Below are 21,376 nucleotides of genomic sequence, written 5' to 3'. Positions count from 1 at the left end.
TCTCACAACGGGATCCAACCAAGACATGGTTTGCTGTAAAGATGGACTCTGCTGGCTTCAGACTTCCCTAAAATGTGCAGAGCCCAGAAAGCTTTGGGCCGTAGACTAGCCCAGCAAATTGATCTTAATATAAGGAATGCCATATAGTAGTTGCCTACTTGCCTGTTATCATTCTTCTGTGGAACATGGTATGATAGTTGCAAACGCAAGTTTTATTTCTCCGTGGTCATACAACATGTATCTTGTGTAGTTGTGTGGTTTTGTTAACACATTTTCTGGAGAAACAATGTTTCGTCCTTGGTTGCTTGTCTTGGCGGTTATGACTTACTGTTTGTTTGATTGAAGAGGGTGAATTCTCAGGGGAAAGAACACTAATTTCGTGTCCTCGTACATACACCTCGCATATACATGACTCGTATAATATATATGATCATTAAGCGCAAGTGAACAAACACACCAACATTCGTTAACAACTTAAACTTGATTTAAACTATGTCAAGTAGCATAGCAACAACATGGAGGCAACTCAGTGGCCAGGATCACTGGAACAACATGTTAGATCCTCTTGACATTGATCTTCGACGATACATCCTTCACTATGGCGACTTGTCGGAAGTAACATACGACACCTTCAATAATGAAAAGACATCAAAATTTTGTGGAAGTAGTCGATATGGAAAGGCTGATCTTTTTAAAAAGGTTGGTCTAGTTAAAAATCATCCACTAGTGAAGTACACAGTAACTAAATACTTCTATGCAACCTCTACCCTTCCAGTCCCAGACGCATTTCTTATGAAGTCTTTCTCAAGGGAAGCATGGTGTAAGGAGTCTAATTGGATTGGTTATGTTGCAGTAGCAACAGATGAAGGGGTGAAAGTGTTGGGAAGGAGGGAAATTCTTGTAGTTTGGAGGGGGACTATTGGAACCTTGGAATGGATTAATGATTTGGAATTTGGGTTGGTTTCAGCTGATAAGTTGCTAGGGACCTCTGGAAATCCTATGGTGCACAAAGGTTGGCTTTCAATCTATATGTCAGATGATCGTAAATCTCCGTACAATAAAGCCAGTGCCAGGGACCAGGTATTATTCGAAACTTGGAGTTTCAATGATCTTTAAGTACACCGATTTAAAGAAAAACGAAAAAGAGAATTGCGAGATAAGATAATGTACACTACTAAAAAAATAATTCATTCAGACATAGTTTCATTGGTTTGAGTTTAAAAAGCTACAAATCAAGGAGAAACACGCTTCTTGATTTCAACGTTGTCAATGGAATCTATTTCAAGTTTCGACGGTTCTGACTACAACATCTACATATCGATCTACTCTAAAACCTGTAAAATGTTTTACATTAGTAGATCGAGCTGTAAGTGTTCCAGCCATAGTTAAGCTTTTACAGTAAGTCGGGCTTCTTTGGTCTGGATGCATGAGAGATGCCCCAGTTCCCCTTGCCTATCAGAAAGTAAAACTAATGCATTTAATTGGAAATGTAGGTTCTACCGGAGGTGCAAAGGCTGGTGGAAAAGTTCCAAAATGAAGAGACTAGCATAAGCGTATGTGGACACAGTATGGGTGCATCCCTTGCGACGTTAAATGCAGCCGATATTGTTGCAAGCGGAATTACCAAACCTAAAGTTGGTTGTGCTACACCTATCCTTGTTACTGCATTCGTCTTCGCTTGTCCCCGCATTGGTGATCCTAATTTCAAACATGTCTGTTCCAATATGAAAGATCTCAGAGTGCTACGCATATTTAATGCCTTAGACGTAGTTCCAAATTATCCATTTATTGGTTATTCAGATATAGGTGAAGGATTGCGAATTGACACTACACAGTCTCCATTTCTAAAGAGTCCTGGAAGTATAACAAGTTGGCATAAATTAGAAGCATATCTTCATGGAATTGCAGGAACACAAGGGTCTAAAGGAGGGTTTAAGTTAGAAGTGGATAGGGATATTTCTCTTGCGAACAAAACATATGATGTACTGAAGAATGAATATCTAGTTCCAGCACAGTGGTGGTGTGAAAAGAACAGGGGAATGGTTCAACAAGAAAATGGATCTTGGAAATTAAACGACCACGAGGAAAACATGGATCAAAGTTACTTAAACAATTAAAGATCATATTTAAGTTACAGCACAATATGATACAAATAATTGCTTATACCCTGATGTTTACATATTATTGCCATCTTGTATTGCAATATCTATTAGATGTAAGAGCGCGCACGCGCTATGACATAGTATAACTCGAGCGCGCACGTGCCTCTATTCCAGTAAGCAGACTCGCACCGACTGCTTCGAAAAACTATACAAATCTTTGTTATTTGTTTCTATATTTCTGTTCACGTGTATAGTAAGGATTGACACCAATCTTAGGAACTTGTAATCTCTATATAAACCATTGTATGAGACCTAGAAATCAATCAAGTAAATATTCTTTCAAATCTCTCTCTCTCTAATTTATCATGGTATCAACCTAATTTCGACCCTAACTCTAGCCGCTCAAAGCTTCCGCTCTCTCTCCATTATTGATGGCCGAACCCAACACCTTCAACAATGACTCTTCTTTGGGATCCGATGATTCTTTCTTTATGCACCATTCCAATAGCCCCATGGCTGTTCTCATCTCTCCTTTATTATCCGGTGACAATTATCCGACATGGCTGCGGTCTATCTCTAGAACACTTCGAGCAAAGAATAAATTTGGTTTTGTCGATCGCTCTATCACACCTCCCACTACTCCCAAAGAGAAAGCCAAGTGGTCGCGATGTGATGATCTCGTTGCTTCCTGGATTCTTAATTATGTTACTCCAGATATCCGTGGAACCATCCTCTATGCCGACTCTGCATCCGAAATCTGGAAAGATTTAGGTGATCGCTTTTTACAAACTAATGCACCCAAGGTCTTTCAACTGAAGGATTTTGTCACTCTTCTCAAACAAAACAACCGTCTGGTATCTGTTTACTTCACTTTGCTTAAATCTTTATGGGATGAATTAAGTTCTTTGTATACTATGCTTGCTTATACTTGTGGTCATGCATCTAATTTTGCTAAAGAGATTGAAGATGGTCGTTCTATGAAATTCATTCAAGGCCTAGATGCTCGTTTTCAATCCATTCGCAGTCAAATTCTCTTAATGGATCCTTTTCCTCGTATGTCCAAGATTTATTTTTTAATCCGACAGGAAGAGAAGCAACAAGAGATTCATGCACTCTCTTTGCCATATGCTCTAGACGCTGCTGCCCTGAGTACCCACTTTCAAAAGACCAATTGGACTTCTTCTTCGAAATCAGGCCCGTCTAAACCTCTGCAGCACAACATTGGTTCGCAATAGCCTAGAGCGCGCGCGCCCTCAGATCTTGGGCAACCAAAGCACGCACGCGCTCGTCCATTCTGCAATCACTGTAATCAAGTTGGACATCATATTGGTATATGTTACAAACTACACGATTATCCCCCCAAGCCTGCTCAAGCCAATTCGGTTGCTACGGACTCCAATTCTCCTGTTTTCTCCACAGAACAATACAACCAACTTCTAAATTTGCTCGATTAAGGTAGCACCACTTCACAAACAAACCTGACAGGTATTTTTCTCTAATGTTTTTCTAAATCCATATGGATCATCGACTCTGGTGCTACCAATCATGTATGTTCATCGTTACATCTGTTTTCTCATTATCATACTTGTTTAACACATTCTACTCTTAAACTTTCGGATGGAACCGATCATTTAATCACTCATGTTGGTAGTGTTATTCTCTCTCCTTTATTACGTCTTGACAACGTTCTGTTTGTTCCCACTTTTCATTTTAACTTACTTTCCATTAGTGAACTAGTCATGTCTCACCCTATCTCTGTCATGTTCACTAATGATTCTTGCCTTTTTTAGGACTAGTTATTGAAGAAGAATATTGGATTGGGACGGTTTAATGGGGGACTCTACCATCTTCAACTAGCTTCCGTTTGCTCATCCCACAACTCCACCACCAATAATTTATGACATTATCACTTAGGACATCTCTCTTCCACTCCTTTGCAGATTCTAGCTAAGCAAACACGTTTATCTTTTTTTCATAGTTCAATAAAAACTATTAAACCTTTTCAAATGATTCATTGTAATATTTGGGGTCCTTTTCATTTACCATCCTATTCCAATGCTCGTTTTTCTTAACTATTGTTGATGACTTTAGTCGTGCTATATGGATTTATTTTATGACTGTCAAATTTGAAACTGCCATGCATTTTTATTTTTTTTTTGCCATGATTCATACTCAATTTCATTCTACAATAGATTCGCTCATATCTGGCCATGGCAACACTAATGACCATTTTCATAAAATCCAAGTCCTTTGATCCGACAATGGATCTGAATTTATATCCCATAACATGCAACAATTTTTTTTTTCCAAACATGGGGTTATCCACCAATGTAGTTGTGTTGCTACTCCCCAACAAAACGCTGTTGTTGAAAGAAAATATCGTCACTTACTCAACATTGCAAGAGCATTACGTTTTCAAGCTCATCTCTCGTTATCTTTCTTGGGTGAATGCATTCTCACCGCAGGCTATCTCATTAACAAAATTCCTAGCCCTTTGTTAAATGACAAATCACCTCATGAGCTTTTGTTTACAACACTTCCTTCTATTGCCCATCTTCGTGTTTTTGTTTGTTTATGTTTTGCTCATAACACTTCCATTAAAAATAAGTTTGATCACCGAGGTAAACCTGACATCTTCATTGGTTATCCTTATGCTCAAAAAGGATATCGTATTTATGATCTATCTTCCAAAAAAATTTATACATTTGGTGACGTGATTTTCCCTGAGCATGCATTCCTCTATCAACATTTCTCTTCCCCACCATCCCACATGCCTGTTTATCCCTTACCCATCCCAGACAATGAAACTTTCGACATTAACTCTTCTCCTGTAGCTCCTGAAGTCAGAGCGTGCACGCCCTTTGATCCAATGCAAATCGAGCGAGCCCGCGCCCTCCCTCCAGTCGCTCTAGTAGTAAGAGCATGCACCCTCCCTCGATCCAACATCTTCCACCCGCCTCCCTCAGACATCTTGTCCCGTCACTTTTTTGGAACCCTCTCAGCCAACACAACTCAACCCTCCTACTTCACCTCGATCTACTAGAGTGCGACACCCCCCCACCACTTCTCATAAAAGATTATCACTACCCTACTCTCACCAAGGCACTTACAGTTCCTCGTTCGACCAACCTCATCCAATCGGACTCTAAGGTAGCACGGTATTCTACTCCATATCCTATGGCTTTCTATGTTTCTGACACTAACTTTTCTACTTGTCATAAAGTTGTTTTGTTTAAAGTGTCTTCTTCAGTTGTTCCTACATCTTTTTCTCAAGCTGTCAAAATTCCAGAATGGAGAGCTGCTATGGCTGCTGAAATTGCAGCTTTGGTTCCATTATCCTCTCATCATAAGCCTATTGGTTGTAAATGGGTTTTCAAGATTAAATATCATTCAGATGATTCTATTGAACATTACAAAGCTCATCTTGTTGCCAAGGGTTACAATCAGATTGAAGGCCAAAACTATCATGACACTTTTGCACCCGTTACTAAATTAGTCACTGTTCGATTACTTCTCTCCATTGCTACTATCAGACATTGGTCCCTTCATCAGCTGGATATCCACAATGCCTTTCTCCAAGGCGATTTGGATGAAACTGCCTATATGACCTTACCTCCTGGCTTTGCCAAACAGGGGGAGCACAAGATCTATTATCTCAATAAGTTCTTATATGGACTCAAGCAAGCTTCTCAACAATGGTTTGCCAAACTATCTACCACTCATGTCACTGCCGGCTTCACTCAGTCTAAGTCTGATTATTCTCTATTCACTAATATTCGTGGTTCTAATTCTACATTTGTCCTTGTTTATGTGGACGACAATTCTGATCACAGACAACAATCCTTCTCTCATTCAGAACTTGAAGCAATTTTTAAAGGCAAAGTTCTATATCAAGGACTTTTGACGTCTTAAATATTTCTTGGATACTAAGGTGGCTCGTTCCAAAGAAGGATTATTTCTTACACAGTGCAAATGTCTTTTGGACATTTTGTCTGATTGTGGTACCACTGGTGGTCGTATTTCTGAGTTCCATATGGAACAAAACATCAACCTCCATACTGATGATGGTACGTACGTTACTTCAAGATTCTACTGTCTATCGTCGCTTGATTGAGCGTCTCTTATATCTCACAGTTACATGTCCAAATATCACTTATTCTGTTAATTATCTCAGTTGTTTCATGCAGTCCCCATGGACTCCACACCTAGATGTTGCTCATCGTATACTCCGCTACCTTAAAGGTTCAATCAACAAAGGGATTCTCTTATCCGCTAATAGTTCTTTACATATCTCTGGCTTCTATGACTCTGATTGGGCTGGCTGCCTGTTACTCGTCAATCTACTAGCGGTTATTGCATTTTTCTTGGTTCTAGCCCTATCTCCTGGAAAACAAAGAAACAGAGCATTGTATCCCGTTCTTTAGCTGAAGCTGAATATCGTTCCATGGCTACCCTTGCATGTGAACTTCAATGGTTGAAGTATCTTCTACATGACTTAGGCATCTCTCACCCTTCTTCGATGAACATGTTCTGCGACAATCAGGCCGCCCTCCATCTCTCTCAAAATCCAATTTTTTATGAACGAATGAAGCATATTGAATTGGACTGTCATTTCTTATGCGACAAGATACACGCCAAGTTATTATCTCCTACGTTCATTCCATCCTCAGATCATGTGGTTGACGCCTTCACTAAACCTCTCGGCAATGACACCTTTCTGAGATTAATTCGCAAGTTGGGAGTTCTTAGCATTCACTCTCCAACTTGAGGGGGAGTATTAGAAGTAAGAACGCGCACACACTCTGACATAGTATAACTCGAGCGTGCTTGCGCCTCTATTCCAGGAAGCAGACTTGCACCGTATGTTTCTAAAAACTGTACAGATCTTTGTTATTTGTTTCTATATTCCTATTCACGTGTATAATAAGGATTGACACCAATCTTAGGAACTTGTAACCTCTATATAAACCATTGTATGAGACCTATAAATTAATCAAGTAAATATTCTCTAAAATCTATCTCTCTCTCTAATTTATCAGTATCCATGACTTATTTTAAATCATTGTTTTTCACTTCTCCTTTTTCCTTTTTGGATACATAAAAGAACATTTGAGGTTGCGCCTAGTGCACACATAGACAGTTTGAGTCAGAGCTCAAACTCACTACATCGATGAGGTATCTGAATGTCTCAACTTGACGTTCGAATCTTTAGATTCATGACCAACAACCAACAGTTTAGCCCTGTTTTTGAGTGCTCATAAATTGTGCTTAAGAAATGTTATTTTATACTAGGATAATCATATAGTTGTTAACTGGTTAGGTTAAGGAGATGAGGTGGAGAAGAAGAAGGATGGAGGCACAAGAAGAAGGTAGGGTTTTGAGTTATTATTCTCTACCCACCAGTTCATATATTTATACTAAACTTATCTTGGGTGATAAGTTTCCCTTGTACACCAAAATAGAAACTACTAAAGATGTGTCCACACTTATAACATTGTGGGACTTTACATACTTCAACACCCTCTTCAAACTGGAACATAGATATTGCTCATGCCCAGCTTGTTACCAATATAATTCAAAATTGGACGAACCACTGGTTTGGTGAAGATATCAGCTAATTGATCTTGAGACGCCACATAAGGAGTACTTATCTCCTTTGTTTCAACCTTATGTCGGACATAATGACAATCTACCTCTATGTGCTTAGTTCGCTCATGAAATACTGGATTAGAGGCGTATAACGCCCCGAGACCCATCACGCATCCCAAAGACGTGGAGATGAATCTCGAGGCGGTCGCTATCCCAATTCTATTGAAATTTTGGCGGAGTTTCCTTTGTTTAATCGACGTTTCGTATACGATCAACTTGTCATAAAACCTGGACATCGCATAATACCCTTCCAACAACCATATATATGTAAAATCTTAACTTTATACACAACAGTGATGTCCATATACATATCCAAAAATGTTTAAGATTAACTACACTCTAATACATCGGTTATTACATCCAAAATGAGCTAGCTTTCAATATATACAACCAAAGAATGAACTAGACTCTATACAACCCAAAATGAACTTGACTCTGCCCCTCGTCAAGCATAGGGGAAACCATCCAAATCCCCATAACCATCCTCACTAGTGGTAGGAAACCCTCCTCCCATGATCCGCTCTATTTGAAATGTTAATGTAGGATGAGCAAACAACTATGCCCAGTAGAAACGCACATAACCAATAAATATACTACTTATAGCAAAACATTTAAAACATACAGGTTTCCATAATAATATCCAAATATCGTGACTATATAATACATCACTAACTAGCATAAATCATTTCGACATGCCTCATTAATATTCAAAATATAGTTTTCACAAACATCATACAACTGTTGTGGCCGCTGCATCCTATTAGAATGGTGAGGGTATGCGGTACTCGACCCGATTCATTCCGAGGCATATCTCGGTTCAGTACTTCCCAGTGTGAACCATGCACCGTTGTTTTCCTGATTTTACTGGTAGGGAGCTGAAATGCCGTTGTTGTGTTCGTACACACAAAATCCTCAAAGCTTTTAGGGCTCAGGTGGGCCCTGTGACCATGGCCCCCATACGGGCTGTCACCTAACTTACGATGGTCAACCGTTCGATGACTGCAGACTGCTCAGGATCCTGACACACATCCAGGAGTAGACTAAACTCTCACTCCTCGCGTCTAAACCTCATCGAGGTAACATGTAACCTCACACAAGCTAATCACCATACAGCGTGACACTTCAAACATGGTTATCTAGAAAAGTAGAAAAGGAATTCCCGGACTACATCCAGTGATGCATCCCTTTAAAGGTGGTCCACCACCTCGGAAGGTGTATACCACAGTTGGAATCCTAGAGTGAACTGCCGTCTCTGAAAATGCGACAACAGTTCCTTCTTTATAGGAATTCACAATTCCTTTTTTAAATCCCCTCGTGATAAGCATAGTAATATCTATATATATACTCGTATTACCGGTTATTTCCAAATACTATAGATACATATTTAGTTTTTCTTTTTAAAAGCTGTTGGTTCTGTATGTGTGAGTTCCTGGATTCCCATCCGTCGATTCAATACAACCTATGACTCCCAAACGGGCCAGTCATAGTAAATGACAACCGATGATTCCCAAATGGCGAATCATCGTAAATAATAACGAACTATCCATAGAACAATCCAGAACCTCACACATAGTTACAAACAACCGGGTAATCCTTACCCACATTACAAAATCCATCTCTCTATCTCCTTGTTGAGACAAGAGACGAGAACCCTTCCCAAAACCCGTTTTTTTCTCTTTTAACGAAAGAAAACAATCCCAGCTACCTAGATTTCACAAAAATTCATTTCACACAAAAGTTATCCATATATCTAGTTTATATCGGGGAAAATACAATGCAAAATATGAATATCACATATACATGCATGGTTGATACGCAAATTATCTCTTATCAATTTAAACAATTCAAATCATGCATGAAAATAAGCAGGCTATATATTGGTATGTAGGTTCCTACCTTAGCAAGCTCCATTCTTGTCAAGCCCACTTAACCGAATCAAGCCCGCTTCACCGAATCCACTCTTATTTAACTCCTATAACATCATATATATATACGACGGTTATTTTATCGAACGAACGAGAACTTCTTATCTAACGTAAGTCGAAAAGAATCTCGACGCTAAGAATTTGGTTTCAGGAAATTTTTCCTCTAACTACAGTTAGCAGAGCTACAAGCCATTTCTAGCACTGTACCTCACGTCAACACCAATCCTATCCATTCCAAATTCTAACTACAACAAATTCCACCCCTTCAATTTACATTAATTCTAGCAATATTTACTGTTGTATTCCTTATCAATCATTCATTACTCAATCTACTCTTAAATAATTATAAACCGACATGAACTGCTAAAAAATGGAGTGGATAATCAAAATTCTTACCAAGTCAGTAAGAATCGCTCCTTTAGCTTTCTTCTCCACAAATTCGCTAAGCCATATCCCTCCAATAGCTGCCGCCGACATTAAAAACCACCCCATTTCAATTATCTTTCAGCAACACAACCAACTCCATCGAAATCGAGTTTAAACTATTTACTGGAGGCGAAATTAAACTCACCTTTTGCTTGATTTCACTTTGGTACACTGGAAATTCGAACTCCCACACTTGAGTTTAAGGTTTCTAAGGATTGGGTGTGAGAAATTTGAGTTTGAATCGATGAAATTGGGAGAATTGATTCTCTCTCTCTTAGGGTTTAAGTGTTGGGCGAAATTGGGGAAATTGGGTGCGATAGATTTTTGGGCGATTTTTGGTTTGTGCGATTTTGTTCTATTTTTGTCTTTACCTGTTTAGTTAGTTAAGGCCCAAGCCCAAAATGTCTAAATTAGGCCTAAAGTTATAATTAAACTCCTAACCACTAACTAATTTGACTTAGCGTCGTAAATATTTTTTCGGCCCATCCAGCTTAATTTAATTTCCTACATTCTATCCCACCGCATGCTATAACGATAACCCACTCATGCATGTAAGTTGTTAACTCGTGCCAGCATCTAACGCAGAAAAGCCGCTAACCGACATTTTATCTAATTTTCGCATATGAGTTGCTTACCTCACGTGGCTTATGAGTCGGAGTTAGGTTTCATTAAGTTATGTAAGTTTGAAATGTAAACCCGACCGTCCAAGTACCTAATTGTCCCTAGGTTTGATATATAATTTACGAAAATACCCTTAATGAGAATTTGAGTCTTTGCAAGGCGATATGATTGTCACAATGAAGTGGGATCGGTAGCTGTACCTTAAAACCTAACTCATATAGCAGATTACGAATCCATATTAACTCACCAGTCCCCTGAGCCATAACTTTATACTCAGCCTCTACACTAGACTTTGACACAACTGTTTGCTTTTTACTCTTCCACGTCACCAAATTTCCACAAAGGAAGGTACAATACCCAGTGGTGGATCGTCTATCTGAGACTGATCCTGCATAATCAACATCTGAATATCCAACAACATCAAAATTTCCATTAGAACGATATACCAATCCATGACCAGGATAACCTTTCAAATACCGCACAATACGAATAACTGCCTGGTAGTGAGGAATCCGTGGTGCATGCATATACTGAGATACTACACTAACGACAAACGAGATATTTGGGCGAGTGATAGTAGCATAGATAAGCTTTCCCACCAGTCTACAGTACCCCTCAATATCGGCATACAACTCTCCAACATCTGATTGGAGTTTGTTGTTCGAATCCATAGGAGTCTCTGCTAGGCGAGCTCCTAAATTACCTGTCTCACTGAGCAGGTCTAATACATACTTTCTCTGTGAGAGATGAATTTCACCAAGGTACCTTGTAACTTTAATGCCTAAGAAATACTTCAGTTATCCTAGATCTTTGGTCTGGAACTGTCTTGAGAGATTGACTTTAAGTCGAGTAATACCCTGTTTGTCAGACCCTATGACAATGATATCATCAACATACACAACTAAGATAATAATTCCTTGTTGGGTCTTTCGGTAAAACACAGAATGATCATATTCACACCTAGTCATTATATTAGCCATCAAAACCTGGCTAAATTTCGCAAACCAAGCTCTAGGAGACTGCTTGACCCCATAAAGAGACTTCATTAATCGATAGACTTTCCCCCCCTGAGCAACAAAACCAGGAGGTTGTACCATATAGATTTCCTTCAGGAGATCTCCATGTAAAAAGGCATTCTTCACATCTAACTGAAACAGAGGCCAGTGATGATGAACAGTAATAGAAATAACAAATACGCACAGAGGCTAACTTTGCAACATGAGAAAACGTCTCGGAGTAATCAATACCATAAGTCTGGGTAAAGCCTTTTGCAACAAGGTGAGCCTTTAAACGAGAAATAGTACCATTCGGATTATGCTTGCTTAACAGTGAAACCCCACTTACAAGCAACCGCTTTCTTCCTCGGAGGAAGATCTGTAAGGACCCAAGTGTCATTAGAATACAAGGCACTTAACTCCTCTTCCATTGCTTGCTTCTAGCTAGGATGGGATAGAGCGTCCCTGTAGTCAGAAGGGACAGAGACAGACAACAAGGACGTAGCAAAAGAGTTGACAAATGGTGGTAAATGATAAGTGGAAACATACTGAGAAATATAATACTGAGCATACTTACTAGGAAGACGCATATTGGTAGGTGGACTTTCAAGTTTCTGTAGGGCAATAGGAACATCAAGGTCAGACGGAATGACAATAGGATCTACATACACAGTGGGAAGAGGTGAGGGCAGCGGAGCAGTTGAACTTTTGGCCTCAAGCTCGCGAACATCAGCTGCAGGAAAGGGGCGCGCACGCGCTTTGTCTGCTGGCTCTCCAACATCAGTAGCGGTGACAGGATCATTAGCTTCCTCATTAATACCATCGACCAACATTGGAGGGGTTAAGGGTACACTAGATGGCAGAACACAATCCACAAATGATATGGTTCAGAGGACACCTTCCCTTCTGAAGAGTAAAACATAACATCTTAAAAAAAAGTAACATCAGCACAGACAAAAGATTTGCATATATGAGGACTATAACACCTGTACCCTTTATGTGTAAGTGAATACCCAAGGAAAACACACTTAATAACACGAGAGTCCAATTTATCACGACTCGGTTGAAGATTATGAACAAAGCAGACACAACCAAAAATACGAGGGGGAAGATGGAAAAAAGGTTGACCAGGAAAACTAACAGAGTGTGGTGTTTTTCCACCTAACACTAAAGAGGGCATATGATTAATCAAGTATGTGGAAGTAAGGACTGCATCTGCTCAATAAAACTTTGGGAGATTTGTTTGAAACATTAGGCATCGGGCAACTTCAAGAATGGGTATATTCTTTCTCTTAGCAACCCCATTTTGTTGAGGTGTATCCACACATGAGGTTTGATGTGTAATGTTATGGTCATCTAAAAACACTTGAATATGGCAGAGGTATAGTCTTTGGCATTATCAGTTCGAAAAACATGCATGTGTGCAGAATATCGATTAGTAATCTCAACATAGAATTTTTGAAAGGCAGAGAATACTTGAGAACGATTTTCCATAATATATACCCAACAAACACGAGAGAAATCATCGATAAATGTAATAAAGTACTTGGCTCCAAAAAGGCGTGGTTATACAAGGACCCCAAACATCTAAATGAACTAACTGAAAAGGAACACTAGAACACTTATTTAACCTATTTTTGTAAGTAGCACAACGATGTTTACCTAACTCACAAACCTCACAACTTAAAGACTAAATACTAGAAAAAATAATGGGAACTAAACTTTGCAAACTAGCTAGAGGAAGATGACCAAGACGTCTATGCCACTGAACAGGAGAGACTGAGACTATGAGAGCTTGCTTCTGGTGAGAGTGCCCATAACCATCTTGAAAGTAATAGATGCCGCAGTGCTCATACCCCCAACCAACTAGTGTCTTTGTCTGTAGATCCTGGAACACAACATGAGTGGAAGAAAAATTGACATTACATTGAAGAGATTAGGTGAGACGATGAACAGATAATAGATTAAAGGGAAAATTTTGAATAAGCAGGACAGAGGCAAGTGATACATCACGAGTTAACTGAATAGTACCTCAACCAATAGCAATTATACTAGCCTTAGCCCCATTTGCTAATATGACATATGATGGTGTGTGAGTATACTCAAGATTAGAAAATAACTGGGGATTACCTATCATATGATCAGAAGCTCCTAAGTCAATGACCCAAGAGTTGTTACCACTTGTATGAAGACATGTTTTACCTAAATCGGCTAGGGTTGTAGTGGGTTAGTTAGATAGATTCGATGAATTGACTGGAATAGCTTGTATCTACTTCATCAGGGCTGCAAGGTCTTCTTGAACTTGTTGAAAGTCGATTACTTTCTGATTAACTACTGTGGCATTGTTGGCTTTGTGCAAAGGTGGGCGTCTTGTTATATCCCAACAAAAATCAGAACTATGATTTGTGCGCCCACAATGCTCACAAGGATCAAAACTGCCCATACCACGACCACGACTACTCCCTTGGTTGCGACCACCTCCACGTCCACGACTGGCTCTACCCCCTCTACCTCCATTACCACGACTAGAGGAGGGGTTGTTATAATTATTGCTGCTTGGAGGGATCAATAAAGTCGTACTGTCATTGTGCCTTAGAAGAGGTGCAGTAATACGAGAAAGACGAGAGTAGACTTCAGACAGAGTAGGGAGCTTAGATTCAGCTTGAACTTGGGCTTTCACATTAGCAAACTCGGAACGTAGCCCAGATACTCGAAATTCTTCTCTTTGTTTCTTCAACTGATTTATGTCTGTAGTAAGTGAGTGATAAATATTCAGTTCTTCCCACTTGCTACGAAGAGAATTATAATACTCAAAGATAGACATATCGCCTTGAGTTAGATCAAAGATGTTCTCATACAACTAAAAGATACGTGAAGTATTCTGAGATTGAGAGTATGATTCTTGCATTGTAGATACTCCCAAATCTCCTTAGAGGTTTTGAAAAACCGCACAGTATATCCACAGAAAATTCTTAACTAAGGTGTCATTTTTCGTTCAGGTTGTCTTTACTTTATCATCTGGGGGATCTGTCAGATGAATTTCCTTATCTTTTCCAGTAAGATAAACAGTAACTACTTCTGCCTAGTGAAAGTAATTGGCAACACCCTCCAATTTGATAGAGGTCATACCAACAGAGAAAACAGACGAATTACCAAATTCATCGGATTTTGGAACAACTTTAGTCATTATAAAGAGAAGAAAAACTCAATGTATGAAAAGGAAGATAGACTGCGAGATACAAGCCCAGAGCGCGTGCGCGCCTGCCACAAGAAACTGCGAGATACAGGCCCAGAGCGCGTCGCGCCTTGAAGAAGCCTTAAACTGAGCGTGTGCATGCCTGCACTTAGAAATTGAGAGATATAGAGAGATGGTGATACCACGCCTTCCCCCTCTGAAAACCTGATGTACTCCTCTTTATCAATACCGAGAGATTGGAAGGAAAAATAATACTAAGACGGCAATTAATACTAAAACTGGAACCTTGAAACGGCGGATCTCTCTCCTAGCATTCTCTAAACAGAGTCGGCTCCGATACCATGTTATTTTATACTAGGAGAGTTATATAGTTGTTAGCTGGTTAGGTTAAGGAGATGAGGTGGGAGAAGGAGGAGGAGGCACAAGAAGAAGGTAGGGTTTTGAGTTATTATTCTCTACCCACCGGTTCATATATTTATACTAAACTTATCTTGGGTGATAAGTTTCTCTTGTACACCAAAATAAAAACTATTAAAGACGTGTCCACACTTATAATATTGTGGGACTTTACATACTTTAACAATAAATATGCAGGTATGGTCATTGTGTCAAATGTGTTCATTATGACCTGCAAGAGTTTTGGGATTTGAACGCTTCTGTAAAAGCATCTCCATTTCCCCCTTTCTTTTAAAAAAAGTCTATATATCATGCTCCCATTTTTTAAAATTTAAACTTGAAAGCGGCTTTCCCAGTGGAATATTTCTCATATTTGCAAACCAAACACCAAGTGACCAAGTCTCACAATGACAAAGTCCTTTATTTTCCATTTTGCTCTTTCGATCAATAAAACTTTATTAATTGGAAAGAATTGGATAAATCTATATGGAGGTAATTGAGGGAGATCGTAGCATCAGCTCATTTTTATAGTTAGATCCCCGATATAGTGATACAAAGCCAAAGAAAGGATGAATTAAGCAATAAAGCTCCTAATGATGCCATCCCAATTGATAATAAACTCTTTGAATTTACACTCTGTCCCTATTACCTTGTGTTGTTTTGGCTGTTTCGGTATTGTTTGTTTAGAAGAGAGGTGAAGCTCAAATAGGTAGTGTGCACGCCATGTAAGGAAAAAGAAGTTTTTTTTTTTTTTTTTTTTATAGTTTTTGCGAAACAACAATACTGGAAGTTGGTCAAGAAGAGGGTGCACGCGCACTCAGATATGCCTGGCCCAAGGCGCGCACGCGCTCATGCCGGGAAAAAGACTTTTTTTTTCGCGAAACAACACCTTGCCAAAGCTAAGCTTTAACATCCAAAACAAGGCCTTGAGGAGATGCCCGATAAATATATATACTATCGTTACGTTTCTTCCACATGATCTGTGAGGTACTAATATACTCAGGCATATTATTCACGTGTCCCGCATGAGCCAAACGACCTCTCCTCAGTTTGCCACACTTCGAATCGATCCCCCATGGGTCACGATCTCATATCATAGGTCGGGTCGCCCATCAGTTTGATCGAGTACATACTCTCAAACTGATAGGTTCATGTACACTTGTAACGGCAAGTAACACTCAATCACGTACAACTGCATCCTTCAAAGCTACGTTGCAACTCCAGAAGTGCTCATCAATGAGCCTCCATAACTCGCAATCAAAGCTCATTCAATTCCCCCTTGGAGGAGAACTGACCTGACGCAGGAGAAAAGGAAGGAGGAAGACTTCATTTATAAAAGAGGAAGAGGAACTACGTCTGACTTGATTCAAGTTGCAACCAAGAACTTGATACGTAGGCAGTCTGCATCTATCGCGAACTCAGTCAAAATCATACCAAAACACCAGTCTCCCTCAATCAATTAGATCGTAAAGCTTATCCTAAAAAGAGCATTTACATGATCCACCAGACAGCATATGGCAGTAGCTAAACTCCATAGGTAATGTCTTTCTACAAACAGCGAGGCCTATCTAGTATCTACAAAGACAAAGTCCATGAGTTGAACTACTGTTGCAACTTATTAGAAGTAAGAGCGCATTACGCGCTCGACATCGATATAACTTCTTTCGCGCCAGCGCGAAGTTCCGAGAAGCGCACTTCGCACCACCTCTTCAAAAAGCTGCATGAGATCTTTGTTATTTGTTTCAATTCTATTTTCCTGTTCACGTGTATAGTAAGGATTTCTATCAATCTTAAGAACTTGTAATATGTATATAAACCATTGTATGAGACCTAGAAATCAATCAAGTAAATATTCTTTCAAATCAATCTTTCTATCTAATTTCTCATGGTATCAGCCTAATTTTGATCCAAACCCTAACCCTAACCACTCTAAGCTTCCGCCTCCTCTCAATTTTCAATGGCTGACGCCTCAAACATCAATAATGACTCTCCTCCAGGTTCTGATGATCCTTTCTTTGTACACCACTCAGATAGTCCCATAGCTATTCTCGTCTTTCCTCTGTTATCCGGTGACAATTATCACAACTTGCAACGAGGATACAAGACCATGAAATTCTCAAACAGCGAGCAAAAGACGGGCTGTGAGTGTTATGTAGACTTCTCAATATTGAATTGACATGCCTAAGCACACATTAGGCTTGCCTGACCCATCCAGGCGCTCACATATCGACTTTGAGGTTGAGGATCGGGATGGGATGGGATGTTGCGACCAATTTGATACCCTAGCAGCCTAGCTACAAAAAAGGAAAAAGGAAACAGAACTGGCGTGGGTTGTATTACATTTTAAAACCGATTCTTAACAGTGACATTCTCCATTGAACGTAAACGACCAAATTGATTGAAACCTTGATATCGAGAAATTAACAAGGATCCAAATGATATGATCAAGACAATCCAAATAAAAAGTAGGTAACCAGTTAAGCTTTATGAAGAAGATCTACATATTGTAGGATCTGCAAGATTAATCTGTTAAGATTTCTCCATAACCCAGAATCGCATGTCAATCAATAAAGAAAACCTAATTGTAATAGGACATACCAAAAGCTATAGTGTTGATCAAGCAAGTCCTATAAGCATCGGAACGTTGTTGTCTTCCACTCCAAAATCCTTCTTTGTGTTCTCTCACAATGGATGGAAAACTATGAGACTCAGCCTCGGGTTTGGGGTGGGGACCTCAACTTATATATTGTGGGTGTATTTCTATTATAGCCCATCATGATAATAGAAATACACTTAAGCCCAAAAAGTATCTACACATATGGTTAAGCCCATACTCACTTTATACATGTGTCATGACCTGACACGTGTGATTTGAGACATGTAAATGACTCGGTCATGTTATTTTAAGATCACGGTTTAGTGAGTCTTCCTAATGTCACACATACGTAGTTCGACAATTAACACTGTGTAATGTGTATGATCTATGTAGGTACACCTGAAGAAGAAAAGTTCTAACATAATGTGGATATGTTATTTGGAAACATATTGAATACAGGGGAGCTGAGCTAATATTGTCTTTTTACCATACTAGAATGTACGCGTGCACACTGTGCGCATTCTAAAATTCCTAAATTTTAATTAGTTTACTGGTTATTTTTCAACAAAGATAAGTGGTTTAATTAGTCTTTGTTTTGCATGTACCGTTTCATGGTGAAGACAAGAAGTTTTTCTTTTTGATGTTATTTTGTTTTCTAAACTGTCTATCTATCATACATCTTGTATGAATGATATGGGTACAGTTTTGCCTTCTCTACACACCTAAACAATAAAAATTTCCAATCTGTACATCTCAGTTAGACTCTTAGTGAACTCTTTTTTTATTTGTTTAGGTACCAGATTATTTTTTCAGTAACATATCACAGTATTTGAAAATCAATAAGTTCAACTTCTTTGGGTGATTAACTTTTTTAGTAGCTCAACTCGATTTTATGAATTGTATTGTACGTATTATGTTAAAAATGACATACGTACTGATTGAATGTCATAGAACGCAGAGAAAATGTGAAGAAGCAACACCAATATGTTGACCGTACGTGCTGGTCGTGGTTGCAACTTGCAAGTGCACATCCAAGTGTGCATGTTTGCCCAAGCTTTATTCAAGATAACAACCAGAATTATATTTATCATAATTAAAAGAAAAACCAAAGTGCATTCAATATTTCAACTTCCTCATACCAAATAATTGCGTGTTTATATGCATTCTATTGTAATTGCCAACGCACGAAAATGCTACGTACTATTACCAATTTCTGAGCAAATAAACCCACAATATAAGCATGACTAATAAGAAGGAATTATTATTGCTAGATTTATAGTAGGACAGTTGAAGTACTTGAAATACAAAGCTGTTTGGAACTGGCACTGGGTGCTAGCAGGTTTTTGAGACGAAACGTATATGGAGTTGGTTTAAGAGAACACTCCCATTACGAAATTCCATTTCGTCGCTCAGTTGTTAGTATAAATAATATGACAACCTCCCAACATTAACTGAAGAACAAAACAAAGCAGAATGTCAGCTAGCTTATCAAGAAATTGGAGGCAACTTAGTGGCCAAGGCCATTGGAGGGGTCTCCTGAACCCTCTCACCAACGATATGCGGACATACCTCCTCCACTATGGAGACCTAGTTGAGGCAACCTACGACACCTTTATCAAAGAAAAAGTATCACAATATGCAGGCGGCAGTATGTGGCCTCCAACCGACCTACTCAGTAAGGTTGGTTTACAAACCAAAAATAACCCATTAATGAAGTACAAAGTAACTAAATACTTGTATGCAACATCTAGTATTCCAGTCCCAGAAGCGTTCATGATGAGGTCCTTGTCAAGGGAATCATGGTCCAAGGAGTCTAATTGGATTGGGTATATTGCAGTAGCAACAGATGAAGGGCGGAAATTGTTGGGAAGAAGGGATATTGTGGTGGCATGGAGGGGGACCATTACAACCTTGGAATGGATAGACGATTTTAACGCGGGGATGGTTTCCGCTGCTAAGGAGTATCGTAGCAATCTAAACCCAATGGTGCATGCCGGCTTTTGGTCAGTCTATACGTCTACTGATGCTAAATCTGCCTATAATAAGACCAGTGCCAGGGATCAGGTATTCATATTATTATTGGTCAGTTAGTCCTAACCGTGTTAGACTGTTATACAGTGTTGGTTCCGTGTTTTCTGATTTCTGTGTTAGTACATTTTTTAAAATTCCATAAACACGTTCAGTGGACACTTGAATGCGAATGCAGGTATTCACCGAGGTACGTAGACTGGTGCGACAGTACAAAAATGAACATAACAACATGAGTGTAACGGTATGTGGCCACAGTTTGGGTGCAGCCCTTTCTGTACTAAATTCAGCTGACATTGTCGCCAATGGAGTAGCCGGCCCCAATGTCCCTGTGACTGCATTTCCATATGCCTGCCCTAAACCTGGCAACCGCAATTTTAAAAAATTTGCAGAAGGTTTGAAAAACTTACGGGTACTACGTACAACTAACCGCTTCGATCCTGTTCCAATGAGTCCAGCTATTGGTTTCGCAGATGTAGGTGAGCAATTCCTCATTGACAGTACAGCTTCCCCCTATTTGAAAAATCCCCTAGGCTTCTCCACTACTCATGCTATGGAGTCCTATCTTCATGCCATTGCTGGAGCACGAGGGTCGGCTCAAGCTGGTTTTATGTCGGGAGCTGGTAATATCCGTGACATTTCTCTTGTTAACAAATATATTGACGGATTGAAAAATAAATATCTTATTCCACCACGCTGGTGGAGTACTGCAAACAAGGGAATGGTTCAACAGCCAAATGGACAATGGAAAATGTTTCAACGTAGATGGAAAGATGAAGATTTTTTAACAGATGAAAGTATTTCAATGGATGGCGAAAATATTTCAAACGATGATGAAAATGTTTCAATGGATGACAAAATTGTTACGAAAGATGAAAGTATTTGGATGGATGATGAAAATGTTTCTAACAAGGAAAATACTTCAATGGATGCTGAAAACATTTAAAACGATGGAAATATTTCAAACGATGATAAGAAATCAGATTGAATGATAATGCAACCATGAAGGAGTGTGTTCGTATATAGACATACCTTACAGAAAATTATTGGCTTATGTACAAATAAGATTTCTCATTGTAATAAGGTGTATATACACCGTGATGTTATTAGTACTGGAATTTATCTATCAACAGCCTTTTTCCTTTCCTTGTATTTTTGGAAAAACTCCATAGCCTTCCTGCAATTCATTCTTCGATCATAACCACGTACATTCTTCTGACTATCATTTTTATTCCGTTTATATGGAAAAGCATAAAAACCTAGAGCAATCATCTTTTACAGTTGATTGGAAAATTATAAATTAACCAATTTTCTAGAAACTCTATTCATCTTCAAAAGTTACCACCTGTGGAAAACATTTATGCCACTTCACAGTAAATGGTAAGAGTTCAAGGAAGAAGAGGCGGAAGATCAAGTTTGGACAATTAGGCAAATAGGATTGC

The 21,376-nt window shown here is 39.2% G+C and overlaps 1 protein-coding gene and 3 pseudogenes across 1 annotated transcript; 3 read left to right on the top strand and 1 right to left on the bottom strand.

The window, feature by feature from the left end:
- Window positions 1-490: 490 nt before the first annotated feature.
- Window positions 491-2,117, top strand: LOC147505530 (phospholipase A1-IIgamma pseudogene; annotated as a pseudogene).
- A 416-nt stretch (window positions 2,118-2,533) lies between these two features.
- LOC147505529 (uncharacterized) lies at window positions 2,534-3,337 on the top strand. The gene has a single exon (XM_086605578.1). It carries the CDS (start codon window positions 2,534-2,536, stop codon window positions 3,335-3,337), a length of 804 nt encoding a protein of 267 aa, XP_086461704.1.
- Window positions 3,338-10,842: 7,505 nt separating this feature from the next.
- Window positions 10,843-11,394, bottom strand: LOC147505528 (secreted RxLR effector protein 161 pseudogene; annotated as a pseudogene).
- An 8,222-nt stretch (window positions 11,395-19,616) lies between these two features.
- On the top strand, window positions 19,617-20,880 carry LOC147505527 (phospholipase A1-IIgamma pseudogene; annotated as a pseudogene).
- Window positions 20,881-21,376: the final 496 nt, after the last annotated feature.

This window comes from Coptis chinensis, chromosome 4, assembly GCF_015680905.1.
Source record: "Coptis chinensis isolate HL-2020 chromosome 4, ASM1568090v1, whole genome shotgun sequence".
Classification (NCBI taxonomy): Eukaryota; Viridiplantae; Streptophyta; class Magnoliopsida; order Ranunculales; family Ranunculaceae; genus Coptis; species Coptis chinensis.
Note: the sequence above shows the minus strand (reverse complement) of the source record. Positions and strands in the feature narration are given on the sequence as shown.

Excerpts from the sequence above, each read along its gene's own strand:
- LOC147505529 (XM_086605578.1), top strand. The coding sequence starts at position 2,534 with ATGGCCGAACCCAACACCTTCAACAATGACTCTTCTTTGGGATCCGAT.